Genomic DNA, 27,063 nt, shown 5'->3' on the forward strand with positions numbered 1-27,063 from the left:
ATTGCAACATAGAGAGGGAGAGAGGGAGGGAAGGAGAGGAAAAGAGAGAGAGGTATCTATCTCTACTTCTTTGATTTGATGATCATCTTTATTTATAACCGTTTGATTACTGTATTTTTTTTTTTAATCTCTTCTCAATGATTTCTGGTCTGATTTGTTTATTTATTTTTGATTTTGTTGATTTTGACAGTAAATTAAGAGAAAAGGGTGAATTTTTGAAGCTGACAGTCCAGAAATCTTCTCTGGAGTGGCGGTTCTGGCCTTAGAAAAAAAAATGTCTGGTGGAGAGGTTAGAAGAGTCTCTCTTCTCGACATTCAACTGGTAAGGATGAAGTTTTCAATTTTTTTTTTTTTAAATTATACCCTTTAAATTTTGTTTTTGGCCTTTTGATCAGAAGGTCTAGAGACCATTGGATGTTTCATAGAGATTGATGAACACTGATCCCAAGGATCATCCAATGTTCTGCTGTTGAAGTACTTAAAATCTTATTTCATGATGATCAAAGATCTCTACTAAGAGAGAGAGGGCCCCAAGTGTTAAACGGGTCCGAGTTTATAACTTACGAGTCAACTCTGTGAGTTTGCTTAATATGTGTTTATTTGAAATTTTCCTAAAGAGAGTATTAATTATGACGCAATAATGATCATAAGGATTAATTAAGTAGAAGTATTTCAGCCAAGTCACTGAGTTGACTCAATTCGAGTTCTATTGGGACCAATGTTTTCAAAACCGGACCGGTCATTGACCCGTATGACTGAACGGGTCCGTCCAAAGCGGTCCAACTGGTGGGTCTAACCGGTTGGACCCAAATATGAAATATTCAATAAATATTTTAGGTTTCTTATTAAATTAAAAAGACGTTTTACAAAATAATATAATAATAATAAAGAAAATTTCTCGTAGATTTGAATATGAATGTGAATTTGAAATTTAAATTTAAGAATTTAGTGGATGTTCGTTTTCAAAGCATGGATAGAGCCTCCAAAAATAATAATTTTATTTATTTATTTTTAATTGGTCTAGACATGAATTTTTAAGGTTCTCTTACTAAGCGTGTGGACCCAACAACTAAAATCTTACTAAGATTGATCATTTTCCCTTAGTTTGTAAGAGAATACCTAAAGTCAAGGAGGATATGTCATCAATTTTAAAACACGTGAGGTATCTCAAATATTCACCAAATTGTAGAGGGGTACATGAAAAAGCACCCAAAATTTGGACCGGTCCTTTTACAAACCCGGTCAGGTCAGTCAATTGGTGTTTTTAAAAGTGGTTTTTCGGTTGACTCGACCCGTAGAAGCAAACGGGTATGGTCCAACCTGGTACGACCAGCCGGTTCGGTCCGGTTTTTAAAACACTTATTGGGACTCACCTCTAAATTTTTGGGCTTAAAATGACTCAGGTCTGGATATGGATATCGGATCTGGTATATCCATATCCAGATCCGAATCCGACTTGGATCTCACTACATAAATCCATATCTGAACCATTTTACTTTATCTTAATCTTGATCCAACCCGACCAAATTGCTTGATTTAGGTTAAGTCGGGTCGGATTATTGTGGATGGTTCAACATTTTTTTCTTATATTATATTTTACCATCATAATCCTTTTATTTTATAAGAATTCATGTTTATTAAAGAAGTAGAAAAGGATATTTTGGAAAATCTTAAAATATATTTTTCAAAGTAATATCATTCGGATCTAGACGGATATTGGGATGGATGTATATCCAACCCAATCCAACTCTAATCAAGGGACATCAAACCATATCCAACTCATTTTTTGATTTGGATCTACTCCACGGGCCCAAACCCGCTAAATTCGGATTACTTGGATCTTGGATAAATCTGACCCATTTTATGCCCTACTAAATTTCATCAATTTGAATTGACTCGGGCCTAGTTTTGAGTTGGCTCATTGAGTTTTCTAACTAGGGTAAAACCCATAACAGTCCTACTTCCAAGGCTTTCCTAGAAAAGAAGAAGAAATAAATTAACAACCAACAAAAATAATCATTCGAGAACTTTACTATAAAAATTGAGCATATAAAATGGGACAAATGACTCAGCTGAGTTCCAAGGTGACTCATTGAGTTTTAGAAAAGTTAAAACCCATGACATTACTTGTTCCAAGACCATACTCAGAAAATCAATGTAAAAGAAGAAAGAAAGAAAAAAAAAAAAAAAAGCAAACCAAGCATAAGAACTTATGTGGTTCACCATTAAGGGAAATGTCCACAAGCACCTACAATCAAGACTTCAACATAAATATTGGGCATATACAAGAGAACACATTTTTCCTCTCCTAAACCCATTCACTCAACTCTCACTAACAACTATGAACCACGACTGAATCACTTGAGCACTTTTGAAACACCCCAAGAACCTTGGAATGCACTCCCTAAACTCAAGTTTTAGAAGTGTAGGATTCAAATGTATCAAAATTGGATAGAATCCCCTACATGAATCATGTTTAGGTTGGAACAGAATTCCCATTTGAATCGTCTTAGGATAGTAGGCATACGGATACCCATTACGTGCAATGGAATAGTTTTTCTGAAGATCAGAAAGAACCAAAATCCATCTTCGTAGATGCTATTAAAGAAATCACAATGATATCCACGCCTTAGCACTAGGTAGAAACCTAGGTAAAACCTGTAAAACTTGGAGAGAGTGGATATTCAAGAGAATTTTCAGTTTCTTTACCATACATGTTCAACCTCCTTTCATAGAAGTTGAGTTGACATCATCTTTAATCTACATTGAAATCGTTAAATCTTGAAGAATCAAGGATCTGTGCATACATGAGTTAGAAACGTCACTTTAAGTCACTACGTGAAAACTGGAAAATTCGACAAAAAAAATTGACGGGCTAAGGCCCACGAATTTTCGAAACTGAATTTTGATGGTCTAGGACCGTCGAAATTCTTGATGTTCCCGGATTTGATGGCTTAGAGCTGTCGAATTTCTCCCATCCTTCATTAATTTGACAGTTTTGACCTGTCGAAAAAAAATTTTGACAATGAAACATTCGACTCCAATTCGATCCCTTATTCTGTCGAATTTTATGAAATTTGATGGCCTAGGACCATCAAATTTGGGCTTTTTTCACATTGTGAGTGTACAATATAGTAAGAATGTATTTATATGAGAGGGTATTTGTGACAAAACATTGTTGCCGTCTAGTAGTGTTCGACATTGATGTCAAGTGTCATACCCAATGACCCTAAATCCCCTACACCAAATTAATATTGGGATCTACAACATAATCCTACTTTTCCATTCCACTCAATATTGGGTGGTATCTTCTTTTTGGGTGTCTATGTTCATAACTTTTCTTATTCATCCATGCCATTTTGCCTTCCTCTTTTGACATTGATGTCAAGTGTCATACGCAATGGACCCCTTAATCCCCCACCCCCACTGCAAATTAATATTGCGGTCTGCAACAAAAATCCTACTTTTCCCTTCCACTCAATATTGGGTAATATCTTGAGTTTGGGTGTCTATGTTCATATCTTTTCTTACTTCGTCCATGCCATTTTTGCCTCCCTTTTTCGACATTGATGACAAGTGTCACATGCACTAACCCTTAATCCCCTACCCCACCCCAAATTAATATTGGGGTCTAGAATATAAACCCTACCTTTCCATTCCACTCAATATTGGACTGTATCTTCAGTTTGGGTGTCATTTTCTTACTTCATCCATGCCATTTTTATCCCTCTTTCACCCATAGATCCTTTAAAGTTTATTTCATACTTTGGGAGTTATATTTTCTTTTAAAATATTTAGTTAATGTTAAGTAAACAAATTATTAAAAAAAAAAAGTTTTTGGTAAGCTATTTTACATCATAATTAGATAAACAACATAGAAATTATAGCTGAAAGAAATTTTTGAAAAGTTAAGATTTTGTTTTAAAGTGGGTCGACAAGTGTCCAATCATTAGGACATGGGGTTTGACAGGGCAAACTCATAGGAAATGGAGTCTCCTGGTTACATAGGGGTGATATAGGTATATCTAGTTTGCATTTATGAAGTTCTTGGTTAACATGCAGATGATTTTCCTCATATTTTGTCCTTTGTGGAAAAGTAGTGCCTTCCATCCCCGTATAAAAATATTCTTTTCATCTCTTTTTTTTTTGTTTGTTACAGGTACAAAATCTTATAGAACGATGTCTTCAACTATATATGAATCAGAAAGAAGTGGTGGATACACTCTTGGTTCAAGCCAAAATAGAACCTAGTTTTACTGAACTTGGTAATCATCATGCACTCATCATTGTGATAGTAGTTTGGGTTTTCAATTTTGTACTTGTTTGTTTCTTCATTTGTTATTATCTTAGAATGGTAAACTTGGTCAAAGAATTCATAAAACATGATTGTTTTTTCAAATTTTCTTTTTAGATTGTTGACTTTTTAGTTAGTTCAAATCTGGATGCTTATGGTTTTGGGGTTTGATTATTACTGAGAGATGTAGTTTGTAAACTTTGTATAACTTGTTCAACTATGAAACAATCAAACTTCACAGAGTGGACAGGTTTTCTCTTTTTAATTAGTTGGCAAGTTGGGGTTCTTCCACTTGGAACCATTCTTTATCGACACCCTCTACTATTGCGTGGATGCAAGTTTTAGCTATATTAAACATTTGAACCGGACATGCATCTTCCAAGTTCCAACCTTAGAGGATTGAGCCCCTACACATAGAGCATTTGCAACTCATATTTCTATTTTTAGTTGCGTGAACTCTTGTTTGACTTCCAAAAGGAATCCATAACCAAGAGAAAGAGTAGTCCTTCATGATACACATTAAGCATAGTAAATGACTCAATGAGTAATGAAATGATTTATCTAATTGAAGATACCATGATCCACGAATGTTGATTTGTATCTAGAAATCGGAGTCGCCACCTAATTTATAGTCTATGAACCAGATTTTGAGTAAAAAAATGGATAGAGGTATAGTCTACAAAGGATAACAGGTTCGAGGATTAGGCTACGAGACTGGAAGGTGTTAGGCACCAATCTCATCTGGCAAAAGTCAATTTATATTAATATTAAAAAATGTTACATTGCAAATTGGCCTAAATATTGTAAAGAAGATCTTACCTGAAGAATAAAAATATGAGTTGTTGTAGTTGATACCTTCAAGAATATATAAAATAGATACATACTCTTTTGCAATCAATTCTAGATTCTAATTTTGGCCTAGATTTGGATCAAAATCTAACCTTTTGGGGTGACTAGTTTATTATTTTTCTTGATTGTCATCTAGTTTTTTCGAGGTTTTGATGGATTTTATTTTGTGTAAAATGAAGGTTAGGTTGATTGGGGGCTTCATTTTTCAATGTGGGGGCTTTTTTAGAGTCTTTTTATGTCCAAAAATTAAGGTTTGTGTGAGACCCTACGAATTTTATTTTGTTTTCCTCTTTTAAAAATGTCTTGAATGAGTCTTAAGGTCAGGGATTTCATAGATTTGTTGTTTCTAAGGTTTGTGTTTTAGAAAGATTTTACAAAAAAATTGGAATTTTATTTTATTTGATTAAAATTTTAATATTTTTGGAAAGGTTTATTAATTAGATTTTCAAATTTTTAGTAATTTTGTGGGAACGCCGACCAAATTCGGCAAATGGTTTTCCTTTTTTCTTTTATTGCAAATTTTTTTAATTCTTTTTAGTGTCTTAAAAACTGGACAAAACTGACAGTTCGACCAGGTATGACTGGGATTTTTAGAAAGATCGGTCCGATTCAATTTGAACTGGCGTTTCAGCAAGAACCGTGCAAACCATTGGTTCTTAAACCTAAGAACTATATGTGTTGTAAATCGTTTTTTCCAGAGTTGAAAAGCTTTGAGGTTCTAAAGAAAAAGCTTTGAAGATTTTGAAGAAGAAAAGAAAGGTTTCAACACAATATCTAATCTTTTTAGATTTATCAAAGAGTGTTGAGATTTTTGAAGGAAGAAAGTGGTTTCAAGAAAATCTTAATATTTGTTGCTTTATTTTTTATAGATTCATCAAAGAGTTCAGAATTTTATGTTATTTTTTGTTTGTGATTGATTTGTAATTCTCCTTTTCTTCTATAGTTGTAAGAGTTTGGTTTAAAAACTTTGAATATTTGGCGAAATTAGAATATTTGCAGTTGCCCTCTCTTTAAAATCTTTTGGCTTCATCAGGGATATTGGGAAATTCTTTTTTCGTCATATTTTCTATCGATTCTAATATTTTGTGTGTGTGTTGTTGAATCGTATTCGTTGTGGGTATTTGAGACTCAATTAAACATATGACCGAGATATGGGGAAAATGACGATTTATATAATTTTTGTGTGGGACTTTTGGCTCTCCAACAACCCTATGGCTAACATGTGGGCTAAACACAGACCGTAATTTGTTTGTGTACGTTTCTTTTGGGTTTTTAAGACCCTCCAATGTCAATTTTGTTGGTTTTAGGCACTCCATCAATTACCACGGTCGAGGTATTAAGTTTCGATTTTGATGTCTATTTCGGTCATCTTGAACATGGCAATATTTCAACCAATGTGATACTCAATCTATTTTGAGGTAATGATGAAAATATAATGAAATGAGATAAATGTTGAAGTTTTCATTGAAAATGTAGGAAGTGATAAATCATGCATAAAATCATAGTTAAGTCATCAAACTATAATAAATAACCACATGAATTATGGAAATGAATATTAGTAATGTTTTGTTACATGTTGGCATGAGTATCTAAAAGTACACCAACCACATAACTACAAATATTTTAATATATACTACTTTCTTACATAAACGAAATAAATGTACTACAAACATTATTATAATCTATAAAAACTACATTCTTGCATTATTATTTCTATTTTTATCTTTTAAATATGTATGAATAAGTTACTAATATATCCAAACTAATTAGAACTGAATGACTGTATGTACATACAAATGATAGAATGTCTTTTATACAGCTTTTATTGTATGTGTGTTACACTGAAATGTTCCCCTAATACTGTTGTTCTGTGATTGGCTGTGCCTTTTCAGCCATCTCTATATAAATGAACTCATGGCCTCTGTCACTTTATGCAGACAGCATCACTCTTATTTCTTTAGTAAAAAATTACCATTCATCGAAATATTTCCACTGAAATCTTACATTTTTTATACCTAACATTTGATTATTTTGTCGAAATTCACTATCCATTGAGATATTTCACTAAATGAATAGTGATTTCTATCAAAATATGTACATAAAAAAACTATAAGTTAAATTTTGTGTCAGACGCTGTGGAAATGGAAATATTTTTTATTATTTGGTGGAAATATGTCAAAAAACTATGAATACGGTTGAGATGTAGCAAATATAGATTTTCTAGATATTAGTACTACTTAAAGGAAGATGTGTGAAATTTTTGTGTGTTTTTGGGCCTCTCCTTCAAACCTATGACTGAGACATGTAGGTAAAAGTGCTTTTAAAAAAATACCATAGCTTTTCCTAGAAATTGATACGGTTAAGTAAATTTTGATGAGATGTATGGACTGCTTTGGGTGTTTGAGGCTTTCTATTAAAATAGCTAAGATGAGGGAAAGATATTCTTTCTTTTTCTTTTGAGTGTTATGGTGAGGGACAAATAGATATTTCCTAGTGATCAAGACTAGTTTTCGAAGGATTGGTACAAGTATTCTAGTTATCCATTACTATTAGGATTATCCACCAATCTTAGCCTTTCGTTTGAGGTTTGTATCTTTCTTAAAACATGCAATCAGCCCTTTGTTTTATAAATTTCACCCATTCCTATCAACTTTATGTTGTCATAGAAATAAATGAAGACATCATACTATTTGAAAGAATACTTTTTTTTCCATCTTTAGATTATTTATTCATCAAATGTTAATTAATGGGTTCGTTTTTTCTTTTGGATATTTTGTTATATATATATATATATGTGTGTGTGTGTGTGTGTGTGTGTATACAGTTTAGTTGTCGAACTAGTTTTTAAAACATCGAATTCCTTTTGATTTTATTTGTTTATCTTTTTTAATGTATATTTTTATTTTGTTTCCTTTTATTGGTTTATTTAAGATCTATTAGATTCTTGGTAGAGTTTAAGTTTTTATATATTGTGCGAGCCTCCACCCATGTATGGTATGGCCAAAAGGGGTTCTCATAAAAATTTGTCTCCATTTTGATTGATTGGTTAATATTTTTAATGTTTTAAGTATTAGTTTAATTAAGATTTGGTGGAGATGTTGGTGCAATGACTAAACTACCCTTTTTAGATAGGTTTGTTTGAATCATTTTAGGGTTTTTTGACTTCATTAAATAGAAGCGTGTGAAGTTTGATCTGACTTTTTTCACTTACGTTTTTTTACATTTGTTAAAGTTTCCAATTGGAGTATATAGTTAATTTTGGAGAGCTTTTCAAATTTCATGAATTTTGAAACGTAAGCATGATTGAAGGTTTTATCGAGGTTATGTCAAGCATTTGTGTAGAAGTTTGTCGGTTTTGAGGAAAATGATCGTTTTATCCTTGGGAGGGGTTTTTAGTTTGGCACAATGTTTGTTTGAGGTTTTAGGGTATTCTAGTTTCATTTTTTTATTTGCAAAAAATTCATTAAATAAGGTTGTTAAAGTTTTTTTATGTGGAAAATCGAGGGCATTTTGGTCAATTTTGGAAAGTTGTGATTTCTTGCAAAAAAGGTTTGTTTGGTCTTAAATTGCTTTTTTATGTTTGGAACTGTCGTTTCTAATCTGTAGCATGGTTTTTAAGTGTATTTTGATGTTAGGTCCATTTTTTTAATTTTTTGGCAGATTTTACAAATTCCAGATAAACTCTTTATGGACCTATGAGATTATATTTCCAAGGTTTCTCGAGTGTCCACAAGTCCAAAAAATATCCAAAATTTCGAACTATGTTTTAAAACACTGCTGAACAATGGGAATATGCTGCGACGTGGTAATAAGTTGATAGATCAAGCAAATGCGAAAATGGGGTATCTACACTAATCCAAAGAACATGAACTTTCTCCACATATAAAATACCACCTTTTGACAGTACACTAGCTTGACATGATGTACCACAGATATAAGACATAATCATCGACCAAAATTGGTTCATCTCTAGTTGAGTCCCATGCGTAGTTAGTGTACTTAAGTTGCTCACTTGTGAACTGTGCCTACATGGCTTTTGCTATAGAATAAGTTGAACACACAAGTTTGTCTAGATGCTCATCACCTAAATGGTGTTTTGGTTTGTATATATTGTACAAACTTGATCTTGTTGCTGGTTGCCACTTTAGCCCTAGGGGAATACTAGGTTTCAACTGCTTTTGAGTATTATCTCGAGGTAATGTTCTCCAATCATGAGAAAAACTGAAAATGTCTCAACCGAAATATTCCAAGACAATCCCAAAACATTGAATGTTTCGAGGCCAATGTGATGTTCCGGTCTCGGCCATAACCGACGTGTCTTGGATAAAACTTTCCAAAACAGTGCAAAACTTCAAACCATGGTGCATCTAAATTTAGCTTTCATGGTCAAAAGCCATGTCTTCATTATTTCTTTGGGCTTGCATGAGCCTAGCAGAACTTTTTGTTAGATTTTTAAGACCACTACAATGAGTAACTCAAATGGGTGCAAAATATTTGGAGACCAGTTTAATTCGTTCAGTTAAGAACATCTTACTTTTTGGGACTATAGAGGTGATCACTCTGAAAGCATAGTAAATAAGGTAAATTTGTATGTAGGTATCAATTAGTCTAAATCATGTAACAATGGTTATTGCTTATTTTATTTACTTGTTATTTCGCCACTTTTTGCTTGTTTTTCAGTTTGGCAAAAGCTTGAAGAAGAGAATCGAGAATTTTTCAGGGCGTACCGTCTCAGATTATTAGTTAAGAGCCAAATAATTACTTTCAACAAGTTGATTGAGAAACAAATGGAACTCACGCATAGGATGGGCTCTGCTGGGGTTTCTTCCCTCCCTATTTCTAATGGATCGCACACCACATCATGTATAGTTATTTTTCACATTGATTCCTCTTTTCGTAATGCTTGATCTGTGCTATAATGTTTTAATTTATGGAAATTTTTTAAATGGATCTTAGTAGTTTCAAACTATGTTTAGTGATTAATTGTATTGAAACATTGCATTTCATATGTTTTGGTAAATATTCTAGAGTGTTTCGAAACATTTTAATTTCAGTAGAAGATTTTTTCTCTGCTTCTCCTAAAACACTGTGGTAAAGATCCATCTGTATTGATTTTCAACACATTGTCCGCTGGGGGTACCCACGATAAACGTTGAACACAGTTGGCACCAACGAGAAACCACATGTCCAGTTCTTCAAAATCTGCAGCGTTACATGTGTATTTTTATTCTCAACGATCATCCCATCAAACCGGTTCTTCACTACCTCTTCCACCTGTTTTAGGACCACTTCCTTTTGGACGGACAAATCAGCAAATAGTTGTTGGTTCCTTTCTTTCCAATAGAGATAAATCACTGCACAGAACGTTGTATACAACATCTGATGTATCTTTTTTCCTGAAACAACACGTTCTTGAGTACCTGCACTTCCTCCTCGATTGTCCCTATACCAACTCTTATAATTCCAAATTTCAGCAGGCATTGTTTCCAGATCCATCAGGTGTATGGACATTGAAAGAAAATATGATCATTTGTCTCTTGATGATTACAACACTAGGCACACCGAGAAACCCATTTAAAACCCCTCTTGTTAAGATTTTCCACCATTGATAATTTCCTTTGAATTGCTAACCAAGCAATAAAGGGAAAATGTGGAATGCCCTTCGTACTCCAAATAATCTTCCTCCATCCCACTGACTCCTGGTCTTCATCTAACACTTCTTAGGCTGATTTCGTGGAAAATAGGCCATTTGGTGTTAATCTCTAGATTACTCTGTCCTTTAACAGCATCTTAGGGACTCGAGTGGATGATATAATTTCAATAATCTCCTCTATACGATCATTATATGGTCTTGGAAACACCCATCTATTCTCTACAATAAAATCTTGAATTACTGCATTCTTGTAGCTCTCGAATTGATTAATAATTCAATTTCCAAATCTGGAAATAATACTCCCTTCATGTAGCCTCTCCACATTTTAGTGCCTTCACCATCTCCAATCAAGAATCGAACATGCTACCTCACAAATTCTCTTTCCTTTAAGATGCCTCTCCTAACCCAAGAAGCATTATTGAGAAAGCTAAAGAGAGCTGCAGCATTTAATGAGTGAGCCATCTCTAGGGTTTGGTGAGAAGCCAACTGTATGGCTTTGACAGCCACTGTCGACACTTAACCTGCAATTTGTTTTTCCAGATTCTGATTCCTAATAGCTTATGTTGGTTTCATGGAATGTAGATACTCCTCTGCATGTAAAACATATTGATGTTCTTCTTTACACTTAGTTTTATATTACCTTGTTTGGATCCTTATCTGTTGTTTCTCTTTGTTACAGTGAACCAGACTCCATCAAGCTATGTTGCAGAGAGTAAAGTACCACCTTCAAGGCCAGACAACATGCACTTCCCCATCGGGTGTCCTTCAAGCACGCTCATAAATGGCGGGCAATCAACACATGAGCACATGCCTGCCATTGATACTTCGTCTCATACCAAGATGATGGATTTCTCAACCAACTTGCTTGCTTCTCATAATTCACAACTGGGTATGACACAAGAAATGAATGGGGTGGTTATCAAACCTGAATCAGAATATTCAAATAGTACCGCTTTTACATTCGGAATCGATGCAAATGGGCTCGAAACACATCCAACAATTGGAGGTGTGTCGGGGGCAACTTTTAGCAGTGTAGAGTCAAACTCCGAACTTCTGAATGAACCACTCTTGGATACCGACACCTCTTCGTTTGGATTTTTGGGGCAAATTCCTCGGAATTTCAGCCTTTCGGATTTGACCGCCGACTTTACTCAAAGTTCGGGTGGGCTCCCAGTATCTTTCCTCAATTTCCATCCCATGTAAGTTGTGTATATTGTTTTTTTAATGTCCAGGACTAATATTTTTGTTCTAATTTTTTAAGATATATTGAGGAGTTATTCTAGATCACCTTTCCTAGCAGCCGATGCAGACAATTTCCCGGATACTCATGAGAGAGAATGTCAAGGTGAGGTTTTAAAAACGTCAATTTGTGGCATCCTTGTATCTTCTCTCTGTTGGCCATCTCAACCACTTTTCTAATAAAATTTCTTTACTTATAAATAAAAATAAAAACACTGATTTGTTTCTTGACCGAACAGCAGAAAATAGGAGACTAGACACCATATCGGAAGGCTTGAATTTTGAGGAATTTGGCAATGATTAATTGGGTCCTTCAAATTTAAAGTTTCCCTTCTATATTTTGAGGTATGTTACTCCTGACCATTAGTTCAAACCATTGAAGTGGTACGGTTACTGTTATATAATGGCTTTATTGATCCATCCTGGACATGGGAGCCACAGTTCATGTTAAAATCATTCAAAATATCATCTTTCAAGAAAATTGAATTCATGTGTAAAATATATTTAAAACTACCATTATAAAGCGTTACTATTTGAAGAAAAAAATGTCGAATTAATGATATCTTAAATTTAAAACTCAGATTATTAAAAGTGAGGGTTGTTATAAACAACATTAAAACAGGATTATAATAGTTGGGTGGGTTTCAACTTATAACGCTATAGGTCTTCTGTGTTAGAGTTGGCATGTTGAAGCATAGAGGGACTTAATTGTTTCCGGGCACTCTGTACTAGGTCACTACCATAGTTACCAGGTTTGGATTCAGCAATTATGTTGTGGGGATTCAGTTCAGCTTAATTTGGATAAATCTGGGAAAGTTTTCGAAAAAAATAGGGAAAATTTCAGCGTTTATACAGAAAATGTTTTTGGTTTCTTCCCCAAAATTCTACAAATTCAAACTCCTTAAAGACCCTATCTTGTTCTTGAGACTTAAAGGTTGAAAAAGATAAATCTTGAGATTGAAGAGTGTTAGTCCACACAAAAATATCAAACTTAATATTATATTTACAATTATACCCCTAGGCTTATGTACAATTACCAAGATTTATAAAAACAAACAATAAAAAATTCTAAATAACATTTGTACATACAATTAATAGAATGCACCTCAATCAAATGTGGCAAAATGACAACCCATCAAAAATATCCCAACACTTATAGCAGTAGAAGAACATGAAAAATGTATAAATAGATAGAACTAAAGAACTTATCGGTGGAACATAGATGATCAAGCACAAGGTTGGGTTATTGTCTTAAATGTGATAATCACCTTTCAATACTCCAAGGGTAGATGTTGATTGATTTCAACGACCACCTCCTAAGGATTCAATGGTCTGATTATTCTTGACTAGCACTGTTGAAGAAGATACTTATGAACTCAATGATAATTGTGTGTACTTTGCAAATAATTTTTAAAAGGAAAATTTCATATTTGAGTAGAAAATTGAGAGGAAGAAGAAGAAGGAGGAATATTAGAATTCTTTTTCTATTCTTCTTGATTTTTGTCTCATCTTAGGAAAGAAAGGATTAGTTTCATTATAAAGATAAACACGGATTTAATTTCAATTGAGAAGTTAGAAACGTGTAGCACTTGTCGTCACATTTTTCTATTTAAAAAGGAATATTTCAACGATTTTAAACTAATTTTATTGGAGGTTAGTAAAATAATTTAGTCACATGAGGTATTTCAAGAGTTGGACATGATGAGAATTTTGAGAATATTTAGTTTAACTTTTAACCAAAAAGATGCTTTAATCATTAGACAAAGCCTATATGTGGTCCATGTCCTGTAAATTGAATTTGACTTGGCTTGTTGTATATGTGTGGTTATTGTTGTCCTTGTTCTACCACAACTTTATCCAAAGCTAATGGTGTAGGACTTTCAGAACTCCATGAGTTCCTTTTACTTGAGCAATATAAGATTATTAAAAACAAGTGAAATATAATGAAACATAACACGATCAAGTAGGTTACTTTGAGCAAGTTTATTTTCATTCTATTAAATTAAATGAAATAAATTTTTAGATGAACTGCAAGATCACATTGAGGACTAGTATGATTATAAAAGTTCTACACAAAGGAGGTCTTACACCTTACTAAAATGCATTTAACATACTCATATAGACATTGTTAACCCAAAATAAACAATATAAAAATACTATATATCCATGAGTAGATATGTTTTGTAGTTGGAGGAGTTGGAGTGTCTTGAATATCAACCAAGTAAACATGTTTTGTCAATCCACTATAGAATCGAAATTTATAGTTTTAGATAAGCTGGTGAGGAAACAAATGGGCAACTGTATTTTTTTATATAAGTAAATCATTGCGGCCAAAGCCAGTACTTGTTGTGTTTACAATAGCCAATCAACTTTCTCGTGGCCCAAAATAATTCTTATGATGGAAAGTCTAGACATATTCATCGACAACTATCACAACCCATCATTTTGTGATAGTTGTCGAGAAATGGGATCATAACTATTAAAGTCTAAGAAAATTTTTGCTACTCTAGTCATTGAAGGACTTGCTAGAGAGTTAGTTTAGCATATTGAGGTAGGTGGCTTAAAGATAATTTAAAATTGAATCACCAAAAATACGAACCCAACATATGTGACTAGAGATCTTAAGATCTAGGTTCAATGGGAAAAAAAGTTGATTGTGTGATTGTTGAGGCCACTACAAACGAGTTTAACTTAGTAGTCATTTTTATGATATAGTAATACTACCTATATCTATCTATATTCTTATTGTGGGGGTCTAATAGTCATTGACTCTTAATGCTTTTTATTCCAATAGGATGTTGAGATGCAGTGTGGATGTGGGATTGTTTCCTATGAGAATATAAGCTAATTCTTTAAACCTCTCAAGAATATCTAGGATTGCTTATGGGCGAAATAGGCACAATCGTTAGATATTGATGATGGACGAAATAGTTGTGTTTCTTGTTGTGTAAACATCAAAAGGTTGGACAATTCAAGATAATTGTTCAGTGGGCAATTAGTATATTTTTGGGTCTACACTAAGTAAGGTTTAAGTCAAAAGAAACGTTTACTCATGCGTTACTTTCATTTGATTATGTTGGGATCCATTTTTAGTAAGATGTCGAATCCCATTTGTAGAAATTTTTATGATCATACTAGTCCGTAGTGTGACATCGAGGTTCATTGAAAAATTGGTGTCACATAACTTAATTTAAATGAAAATAAATTTACTCTAAGTAATAAGTAATCTACTTGATCATGATGTGTTTCCTTATATTCGTTTACTTTTAGTAATCTCACATTACTCAAGTTAAAGGAACCCATGAGGTTCTTTAAGTCAAATGCCACTAGCTTTTGTTGAAGTTGTGGTTGAACAAATTACAAATTTCATGATAATCACATGCCTTGCTAGGCCAGGCTCAAGATTGTGAGTCTACATGTGAGTTTTGTCTAATGATTGAAGTATCTTTGTCAAAACTTGGATTACTATGTTTCTCAAAATTTTCATCATGCACTAATTCTTGAAATATTTAATGTAATCAAATTATTTTACCAAAATACCTTTCAATAAAAATTTGTTTATAATCGTTTGAGTGTTTCTTTTTACATAGGTATACATGGGGGAACATGTGTCAAGGATGTTTCTTAACTTTTTAATTGTATTTAAATTCTACTTTACCGTTATAAGAAAGTTAAGCCTTCTTTCCTAAGGTAAGAGAAAAAATCAGAAACAATCAAAGGATAATGAGAAAAAAAATTATTATTGTGTTTTTTTTTTCCTCTCAATATTCATTTTCAATTTTAAGTTTTTTGTTTTGAAAATTATTTGAAGAGTATATCGTCATTGAGTTTATTAGGATCTTTTTTAACAATGCTAGTTGAGAAAATCGAATTATTGAATCTTGGGAAGTGATCACTAAAATCCATCAACATTATAATGACTTGGAATTTTTCTCGAATATCAAGGAAAATTTAAAGTATTTTGCCTAATTAAACATCAAATTTTGATAGGATGGTTTTTAAGATAAATGGATTTTTTCTATTAGATTCAAAATAGTTGAGAAACATAGTTTAGACTATAAGCATGTAAAAATTTGAGTCTGAAAAAAAAAATCTAGTGTAGACACTCCATTTTTCATTCACCTGATTAATCAATTTGTCAACTTGATTGCGGCGATTCCCGATAATGAACAAATATTCTAAAGTTTTTTATTTGTTACTAGATGTATTTCCAAAGCTTAGATGAGATATTTCATGCAAACAAACATTATAAACCACACTATGCTAGGAAAATGTGACCAAAAAATATAGAAATTATCATTTTGAGACTAAAAGAAGCTTTATAAGAAAAATAATCAAAAAATATGATTTAACTGCCAAAATATCCCTAACGTCAGAACACCCCTAGAGGCTACATTACACTTAACAAAATATTTTTGAACATATAAAACAACAAACTAAAATCAAATAAACTATTTCGCCAATTTTCACAAAATTCAAAAAAAAATTACTAAAATACCCCTCACAGGGTCCACGATCATTTCACACTAAAAATTCATAAGTGACACAAGTTAATATTCTCATTGAATTCCTTACGAAACATTCCAAAACGTCAAAAAGCAATATTCCAACGCAAAAGCCCTCTATGAGGGCTAAACGGAAATTTTCTAATCTTAAAATTCAAAAAACTTAAGCTAATAATTAAAATATTAATTAATGTATAGTGAAATCTTAAGAAATCGAATTAAAATTTTTGAAATAAATTCAATAAATTAAATCCATGGGCCAAATTTCAAGTGGCGACCCATTTATTCAAGTGGGGCCCACTTGATATTTAATAAAGAACCCTCTACCGGGGGTCTTAAAGAATTTAAAATTATTTAATAAAGAACCCTCCATTGGGGGCTTCTCCAAAATTTTAAAAATTCATTCTCAAAAAATCCAAATCCAAATAAAATCACTTAATCTTATCTAAACCGCTTAAAAGATTAGTTAAAGATATACTCTATCTTAAAGAGACCTAATCAAACCCTAATCTTATTAATAAGCTCTTTAAAAAGAGAACTCTATCACCTAATCTCGCAGGTTTTTAGGAACCCTAGAAAACAGAGGTCAAAAATTCTCCAAAACTTTTTCAAAACCTTAAATTTTGAGCCTCAAGTCAACACCTAACCGCCAAGCTCTAATTTTCAACCTAAAAACACTCAAAAATTCTAAAAAACACCTCAAAAAGCTAGAAAAACATTTAGATCTAAAAAAAGAAAGTCTCATCTCGAAGATCGGGAGCAGATCTAGAAGCGAATACAAATTGAAAAGATTCGCACGAGGACCGTTCTTCTCTAGTTTTTGAGGAAACTGGTCGTCGTAATCACTCAGGTAAAAAAAAGGATAATTTTTTTTATCTTTATTCTAAATTTAGGCCATTTTTGCAATGTAAATCTTTAATAATAGTAGAGATCAGCTTTCACCAGGGCGGGATTGGTACCTAACACCTTTCAATCCCGTAACCTGATCCTCGTGCCCATAACCTCTTCATAATTGTGTGTTTCTTATATGTTTAGAGTCATCTTTGGTTCCTAAATCATAAAACTAGGTGGTGACTCCCAAAAAAAATAAAAATTCATATCTGCACCCCCAAATCAAGGCTCTTTCACCTAGAAACATCGAAATAAGAGCAATTAGAAGTTCAAAAAATTCAATTTTGAAAGATGAAATTTTGGAGCAAGTGATGCACACCATAAAATTGTCTCAAAAAATTACTTAAAATAGGCCGCGTTAGTTTAGATTCAAGTTAAATTGAAAATAGATAGAAAAACCTTGAGATGCGCGTAAGTAATTGATAAATCTAGTTTTAGGAAATGTGTTTGAAAAGTCTAATTGCACTTAACATAGATCTTGAAAATTTATTAGGAATTGACTATAAAAAATTTTAGATCAACAATTAGATGAACAAGAATGGACATTTGCAAGACATTTGCAAGAAAATGTTGACTTGAATCAACCTAATAAACTTCGGTTACTAGGGTCAACAGGTGACTCACCTGTTTGAGGTGAGTCACAAGCTTTAATTGCCAAAGCCATATGTTACCTCCATAGTTAATGTTTATTAAAATAATAATAAAAACATATAAACATATATAGAAAAGAAAAGTTAGTTCTCTTTTTTTTTTTAGGGTTTGTCTAATCTCAAATCTTATATGACCAACACATTACATGAAAAATCGATTATTTTAGGGACAATGACCTCAGAGTCCTATTTTTTAAAAATAAGTACCAAAAAGTTCCTTCTAAAAAATATGGACTCTTTAGTACTCAATTTATCAAATATTAGTCTAAAAATAATTTTTTTTAAGCGAAAATATCATAATTACCCTTTCAATGATTTTTGAAATTTAAAGAAACATGTTCATTTGAGAATATTTGTGCCACTCCTATGTTTTATAATTATTGACATACCCCTTAACTATGGTCATCTCTTATAGATCAATTAAAAAGACAAACAAACTTGTTTCTCTTACCAAAACTATAATCTTTAAATCACGTAAATGATGATGACTACACCAATGATGATGATAGAGATGACTATGATCCATCAAACTGGTTTGGTCTATGTATATTATAGATTTTTTTAAATATATAAATAATTTTAAATAATTAAAATATAATTTTAAAACTCGACTTGAACATTCATGGAATTGATTCAACTCAAAAATTAGCAAGTCGACACAAATGAGTCAAATAAAATTATATTGAATTTAGTTTTTAATAAATAATTTTTTTTTTTTTTTAATTTTTCATAGAAATATTAATAACTAAATAAATTGGTCAAGTTTTTTATTTGACTCCCTATACTTTTAGATCAAACACTTTGTAAAGTTGTTAAAAGGGTATTTCAATCTTTTTCTTAAAATTTTTTTTAAAAGATTCTTAATAGACTAATATTTTATTAAGTGGGACTTAAATGGTCTGTATTCTTTTCTAGGGGACTATTCCATACATATTCTCAATAAAGAGTCCTTCAGGGTCATTCTCCCATTATTTTAACAGAGAAGTGAAGATCTACAGTTAATTAACTACAACTAAGATCATAGAGTAAACAAAACAGATATTGAAAGATTAGATGTTTACCAACACATTACATGTAAAAACGATCATTTTAACATAGAAAAAGTGAAGATCATAGTTAGATAATCAAAGTTTGAGTTGAATCGATCACAAAATAGACGGTTACTCAAAGATTTCTTACCTTTGGAAGTTCGGAGTTCAATCAAAGCTGGATCGGAGCTTGATCACTTATCTGGACTTGTTTCAAAGTCTGCCTTAAACCCTCTTCAAGCTCTATGAGTGAAAATTGGAAGAAGGAAATATTGAGAGATAGTTTTGTTTTAATGAAATTTGTATTTTAGTAAAGAGAGTAAAAATGTAATTTCACCAAAGCCATTTTTTTTGGTGCTGGCGTCTCACATTTGCTTCCATGTAACAGCAACTCCAAACCCGCTTCAAGAAAAAAAATGTGCTTTTGTGCTTCCAAAAAAAGCTTGAAAAGCAGAAGCACCTCTAACAAAACGAGCTTTTTGCAGCTCAAAGCTCAAAAAGCCCGCAAAGCCCAAAATAAAAGGCGTAATAAACAAGCCCTTAGTTCTCCAAAACTTCTCTTCAAAACCAGCCATCACCTTCGGTCTTTTTTTCTTCTTCTTCAAACCTTTACTATCTCAAAACTCATCATCATCTCCAACATCTCTTCATCACTAGAATAATTAACCAGTCACCACTTTCATGTTCAATCTTCTCCCCTCCATCTTTTTCAAACATGCAAACCAGCCACCCAACACCTCTCTTCTCATTTCTTAATTAGCCAAGAAATTATTAGAAGAACAATTAAAGACTAGTTAAGGAGAACACAACTTATTGTCTTCAACCTTCTTCAACTTCTTTTATTCTATGGCTTCAACCTCTTCAAGCTTCTTTAATTTCATCTCAAAACAGCCATGAAAAAAATTAAAGAGGAGAACAACTTCAATAATTTCAAATTGTAAGTTCATTTTTTTCTTTGTTCTTCAAACCTTCAACTTCCTAAACTTGTAAATCAAATGAAAAACCATATTGGTACCTCTTTTACATAAGAATCAATCAACAAGGAGAGTTGTTCGAAGAGAAGATTAGAAGAAATGATTCAGTGAGTGATCCTATTAGAAGAAATGGAGAAGAACCTTGGAAGGACTAGACGAATCATTGAAGGATAGATCCGCCAAACAAGGTAGATAGCTTTCAATTTCTTTGGAATAGTTATAGAAGTTTTATTAATTTCTTTAAATTGAAATCTTGTGTTCAGTTACAACTATTGTATGTTCTGAAAATCATGCATCTAGGACGGAGCTTAGGAGTGATTTTAGATGTGTATTTTCTTGATGTTACTGATGAGCAATTTTAGATTTATATCGAAACTGTCAGATTTTTTAATTAATTGTCATCAAAAAGATTTATTTCAAAAAGTCTAAAGAGATAGTCGGTATTTTGAAAAAAAAAAAAATTGGAATGTGTTTTTTGACTGTTTTCAAAAATCTAAAATCAATAGTTGGATTCTTGAATTTGTTTACCGAAGTTAATCGAGCATTCAACCGAATCATGTTCGTAATAAAACAAAAGGATGTTCATTTATGTTTAGATAAAAATCATTATGAACTATTCAGTTAAGTGTGACATTGTATTAGGTTAATCGAGAATGGTTTAGGATTAACATGAAGGTGTGTATGTTGTTTTTTGGATAAAGGGGGTTACAGACCCGTAGGAAAGACTAGTAGGGGCGAGGCATGAAGGTGTCTATGTTAAATGATGATGTTTAGTGATATTAATTGAAGTTTCAGAAAAGAAAGCTTTATAAATGTCGTTCTAGTTTTGATGGTTTTACATGTTTAGTGACAAAAAGACGACAGTTTAAAAAAAATAACAGAAGTTTCTTGTTTGAATGGATTTTTTATTTTGAAAATGGAAAAAAATGAATGAAACAAGTTGATGATTAGAAAATAGAGTTTTCTCTATTTATTGAGTATGTGATGCATGAATACATAAGTGAGAAACTGCTTGATATATACCCAGAGGTGCTCACAAGTATTACATATTTGTAGAAGTGCCAACTTAGCTTAGTGGACGTGTGGAGTGTTGTTCTCACGTCCTATGTTTAAACCCCTTGAACCCAACTTCACTTGCTAACTACTAACCCTATACCTATAAGAAAAAGGTATTATATATTTGTATATGTCAAGTAAGTCACTGAAGTGGAAATGGTATGGAATGAAAATAAAACAGGATAGGGTGGAAACAAAATGGAATGGAATAGAATGATACTTGTAACGGTATGACTGTGTATTCAACCACATACATGTTTAATATTGTCTGATTTGTGGTTTTAAAAATAAAAAATATAGTATTTTTCTTGTATTATTGATCTATTAAAGAGTTGGTGCGTAAGATAAATTGTTGTACATTTCTAGTGAGACAAATTAGTATTGGATAACATTAGCAGTGCTTGATCTCTTATGTAGTGTGAGATGCATATGAGAACATCACCACTACTAAGATTCCGGATATTCCTTTCTATCTTTTATATAAAACAAGTGTAATGTAGGGATAGTTTTAAAGATTAGGGATGTCTAAGAATTGCATGTTCACCATATTAATATTTAGACGGCACTGCCTCGGATTATTTAGTGCGGATTAAATGTCAGTAGTAGTCAAACAATTGATCTCCGCTATTGATCTACTGTTTAAGGTCTTGATCATTGGTCAAAACCTGAGTTGGAGCATTGACTTACACAAAATCAGGACATAATAGGTGGGGTTTTACACTGGTTATGTATTGGAACATTCGATTTGCCATGGCTAAGGCTATAAAATCATTCATGATTTATCAACACTCATATCGACCAAGCAATTTCAGTATGATACTTGAAGACTCAATTGCAGAATTAGAGCATCAACCATCAGCTATGTACTTGGTGAATTGAGAGATTTATAGTGATGGCCACCTAAAAATCAACTTTCTTTTCTAAAACATTTAATCTTTAAAAGCGACTCCAAACAAGTCTTAATCGAGAGAGATTCGGGTAAGGAGGTTCAATGGAAGGATGGGGAAGGTATTAGGCACCCCATCCTACACACCAAGATGGTGGTTACCTAGTCTTGACCATTGATGAGGAGTCTTAAGTTCAAAAAATGTTTTGGGATTTTTGGAAATATTGAATTTAGCCAATTTTAGACTTTGGCATTGGCTAGCCCAATGGGCTTGAACAACCTTAGCCTATGCCTTTTATGCAAGATAATTATATGTGGATGTAATTTTAGGAACCAAAAGTATTCCCTTCCTAGGGATTAACAAAATTACTAAATCAAAGCAATCGTATCCGTTCTAATTTGATCCAACCCGTAAACCCGATTAAAAAATGTAGGCAGATTGGCCTCTCCACCCCCAACCCTCTTGTTCTCTCTAGGTGGTTCGGGCAACTTGGTCAACCCCTTTCTTGCTCCTTCAAGGTGGTTCCGCCACTTTGGCCAACCCCTCTATTGTTCTATCTAGGTGGTTCGGCCACCTTGGTAGACCCTTCTCTTGTTCCCTCTAACTAGTTCGGCCACCTTGTCCGACTCCTTTATTATTCCTTCTAGGAAGTTCGGCCACCTTGGCCGACCACTCTATTGTTCCTTCTAGGAGGCTTAAAGGTGGTTTGGTCTTCTTATGAGAATCGACCCTATATTCTCTCAAAGTGGTTCGGCTTCCTTAGCAGACCCTCTATGTTTCCTCAAGGTGGTTCAACCCCTTAGGCCGACCCCTCTGTATGTTCCCACGAAAAAGTTCGACCCACTTGGCCGACCTCTCTATTGATACAATCTGCAAGTGGATCAGTTTCCTTATGGGAGCCAATCCCACTTTCAAACACTTAAAGCATTCAATCAAGTTCTGTTATAAACAACAATTGTTGCTCATGCTCAGTAGTTGATGCTGCTGCTCATTCTCCTGCTCTTGCTTAATAGCTGATGTTGTTGCTGCTACTTTTACCACCTACTACTACTCATGCTACTACTACTCTTGGGAATTACTAAGGAACTTGATATACTATAGTAATTTTGTAAAGCTACCCGAGTAACAACATAACAAGGTCATTACAACATGCTCTACTGCCAAGGTAAAACATACATGGTGCTTGAAAAAGTTACAATTTCATAACTTGACTGAGTCAACTCGAGAAACTGAATAGTCACTAAGTTGGAGCAATTGCATATTTAAGGCCACTCATGTAAGTTACAAGAAACATGAGGAGTGAGTCTTTATTATCATCAAAGTGTCATGGTCTTTTATTACCATAAATGCTAGACAACATGGGGGAGTGGTTACAACTGTGTTTACTACCCCCATTAAAGAGCATTCTCTATAAATAAGGAGGCTTCTCCCACTCAAACTTAAGACACAAGCCACACATAATTCTCTTGCTCTTATTTCTTTTTCTTGCTATGCAATTTTCTTTAAGTACTAACTTAATCGTCGGAGGCTCTTTGGCCAACACCACACCGGTGTCTTTTTAGGTGAAGCTTATGGAGAAAACGACCAGAAAAGAAGGTTTTAAAGAAGACGACTAGAAAAGAGCATTTCGAAGAAGACAACTAGAGAATACATTTATTACATCACAGAGTTCACAAGGATCAAGAAATCAAGTGCTACACAAATCTTGAGGAGTGGGAGACCCAAAAAATCCCCCATGGTAATGATGCATGAAATATAAATATGGAAATGTGAAGAAAGCATAGAGTGTTCCCATTGGATTGGGATTTCAATAAACGCTAAGAGTCATTAAGAACCTCTCCTGAGGAGAGCCCCCTTTTAGCTCTATCATTCTAGAAGGACATGATGCATGCCAAAGGGGTGTACCCAAGTTGGGCATGGTTTATAGCTTGGCTATTTCACCTAGAACTAGCTTGCTTGGGTGTTTGCAGGTGTATGCGTGTAACTTGCTACAAAAGAGCTTATTATGGACTTATAAAGGAGATGATCACCTCGTGAAGAGGATAGACTCTCTAGCCCAATTTTTCCAGTATGGATGCTTGAATTACATGAATATGATTTGGAGATACATTAAACTATGTGATGAGAATGTAAACATGCGTATAACTAAATGAGGTATGCTAATGCTCCAATGGAACTTAGTACGGACTTACAAGGGTGAGGATCACCTCATGAAGAGGGTGTACTCTCTACCAACATTTTCCATGGTAAATGCTTACACTACATAATGGTGGTGTTATAATGAAACTACGTGATTTGGGGATACTAAAAATTTTCCTAGAGGGTTCCACTTACTCTTTCACCCAAGTTCTCACATTGAGTTTTAATTCCAAGAAAGTTGTCCCAAGCTACACAAGTGGAGTAGGGACTTGTAAGCTAAGGCTCTAACGCAAAACCAAAATGGAGTTGAAATGGGTCATAGTGGGAGAGGGAGATGCATAGAAAAGTAAAAGAACTAAATACGAGGCCTACCTTGGTCTTCTTCACTTTTCCTTCTTTCTTGAACCTTCAAATAGTCTTGAAAATGTATTTGGACAGTTTTGATGCTTTAGTGAGCTTGAGGAAGGAATTTAACAGAGTTGTGGAGCCGAAGGAACTGATTGCTCAAGCCTTGAGAGGACCCCCTCTATTTATAGGTAATTCTAGACCTTTGGGGATATAGTGGTCCACACATCACAATTTCAATTTAATTTCAAGAAAATCAAATTTAATGACCTTGTTTGCCCTTCATCAAAGAGGCCTTGATGGTCAATTACACCTTAATGAGTCTTCCAATCAAGAAGGCCAAAGGATAAGAGTGTAATTTTGCTCAAGGTCTCTTTCTTTGAGGGATATAGTGTCCAAAACATTGAGGAAGGAGATAATTTCATTGAAAAAATAAGGTAGTGGCACAACTTTATCCACTCTTGGAGGGACTTTACCCCTCTCATTTGGTTTAACAATTGGGATTAAGAGGGTAATTACTCCTTAAATTCTAGAGAATTCTTTTGATGGGCAAAAGGTCTAGAAGATCAATTATCCTTGGCTCTTAAGATTTCTCTAGAGAAATCCTTGGCTCATAGACTTCCAACCCTTAGAGGCTCAACTTGTTTATGATGAGCCCCTAAGGTGGTATTGAGATTTTATTGATGTTGGATGGGTAATAGTGGAAAAGGCTTTTAAGATAGAGGGTAAATGAGCTGAGTTGGGGAGTTGGGGTGTAAAAAAACCTTAAGAAATGATTATTAAGGGGCTATTAGGCTCTAAAACAGAGTCAAGTGGGGGTGGTCCAAGAGAAACATGTGAGAAGAGTGCCAAGTGGCAGTGGGGACCAAAAATATAGCAGAAACTGGTATGATCCATTCATGGAGCAAGGACACGTGCAAATTTGCATTGGTCCTTGCTTCAAGAACAGCCCAGACCAAAAAGCCAAGGGTTCTTTCCTCTAGAACAGACCAAGCTAAATCTAGCCTGGTCCATTCCTCAGGCACGGATCCCACTTTGTTTTGCCGTAAAACTTTCATCTCTTTTCTTGGATTCTGCCGCTATTTCGATTTTTGGAAATTCAGGTCCCAGTATGCTTCTGGAAATGCCTCTGGGACTGTCCAGGTAATTTCTGGGTGTTTCTAGTTGTCTCCCAATCCCGACCCTATATACATATGGGGGGGGGGGGCGGTATGTATGTATATGCTTCTGCTATGAGTATAATTATTATGTCAAATTTATTATCCTATTCATATTTTATTATCGTATGGAAAATTTTCTATTATTCTTTTAAACTATTTATCGAATCATGGAGCTTCAGATAGTTTTATAGCATCTTAGAGTAGATGTTAGTGACTTAGCATTCTCATAATGAGAACATGTGCGCATCATGCCTTGGGATTTCTGTTTGAAGAATGGGGGGGTGACAAACATCTAATATTAAATTATTGGGAGGTGATTATCACCTTTAGGATAATGAGCCAAGATCGTGCTTCGGTCCATCAAAGTTTCACAATAAGTTCTTTTATTCTCCTCCTAATGAGCTAAGAGTGGTATCAAAGGACCACTTGGTTCTCCTACTACTAAATAATGAATAAATCCTGATCGAGTTACATTAAATTTTGTTTGATTATATTGCACTTCTAACTACATCATGTGTGACCCTCTATTTTGATTTTGTGAAGGGTCGAGTCCCCTCTCCCCGGTCTTAACAATCAGAAAAAAGAAAAGAGAAAAAAGAGAGGTAAAAAGAGATCTAACAATTAAGACTTCATCTTTTAACCAGCTATTCTTTGTCAACAGGTATCATCCGTGAGCTTTCACCAACTCAGTTGGGCTTGTGATGATAGATGATGATACCTAAGAAAGACTGCACGAAAGTTCAACAGTTTTGATGAACAAAATAGTATGTTTATACTAGACTTTGTGTAATAAAAATCCTATAGATCAAACCATGGAGTAATGGTGGTGATGACATTTTATTACTGTGAAAGTTTTTGTTGCTTTGTTTTAATATTGGTTTGCTATCGATGAGGATATTACTAGGGTGATGATACATTTTGGTGATCTGAAACTTGTATTCAACAGGTTTTGGTGTTTCTTTGCATTAATACTCCAAAAGTGCTTTATCCTTTAAATTAGAAATTTAGAAGTTCGACTCTAATATAAATAGACTATAATATAAGTAAGTTCTATAACTAAGTTTCGCAGGAAGTTTTGTTCTTGGACTATATGTTGTGACGTTTTGGTTTTGGAGTACTTGTATGGTGCACGTGGAATATTATATGTTTAATTTTTTTTAAAGGTGAATAAATACTTAAAAATAATAATTTCATTTACTTCATTGTAGTAAGTTACCATGTCATGCAATATTACACAAACCTCAACAGAAACATCAATCAGATTTTCCTTTTTTTTTAAGGGGTAACTTTTAAAGTGAAAATGAAAGAGATTGTCTCTGTTGAAGATTTTACGGGTTGAGAAGGTAATATTCCTTTGCATTCTTACACCTTTTGCCTGTATTAATTACAGAAT

At 33.6% G+C, this 27,063-nt stretch overlaps 1 protein-coding gene across 9 annotated transcripts; it reads left to right on the plus strand.

The window, feature by feature from the left end:
- LOC147384092 (uncharacterized) lies at positions 1-26,635 on the plus strand. 9 transcript variants are annotated; one of them, XR_015173124.1, is made up of 8 exons: positions 1-52; positions 191-322; positions 4,160-4,265; positions 9,824-10,006; positions 11,476-11,958; positions 12,058-12,141; positions 12,275-25,653; positions 26,332-26,635. XR_015173124.1 is itself a non-coding variant. In XM_086426884.1 (8 exons), exons 2-7 carry the CDS (start codon positions 275-277, stop codon positions 12,337-12,339), a joined length of 969 nt encoding a protein of 322 aa, XP_086283010.1. In that variant the 5' UTR covers positions 1-52; positions 191-274; the 3' UTR covers positions 12,340-12,380; positions 26,214-26,635. The 9 variants fall into 9 exon arrangements, 7 of the variants coding, with proteins under 7 accessions (XP_086283010.1, XP_086283014.1, XP_086283008.1 ...); XR_015173125.1 differs by having other exon boundaries at positions 12,275-20,271; XM_086426884.1 differs by having other exon boundaries at positions 12,275-12,380; positions 26,214-26,635.
- Positions 26,636-27,063: the final 428 nt, after the last annotated feature.

This window comes from Akebia trifoliata, chromosome 15, assembly GCF_017979445.1.
Source record: "Akebia trifoliata isolate Shusen 1 chromosome 15, ASM1797944v1, whole genome shotgun sequence".
Taxonomy (NCBI): Eukaryota; Viridiplantae; Streptophyta; class Magnoliopsida; order Ranunculales; family Lardizabalaceae; genus Akebia; species Akebia trifoliata.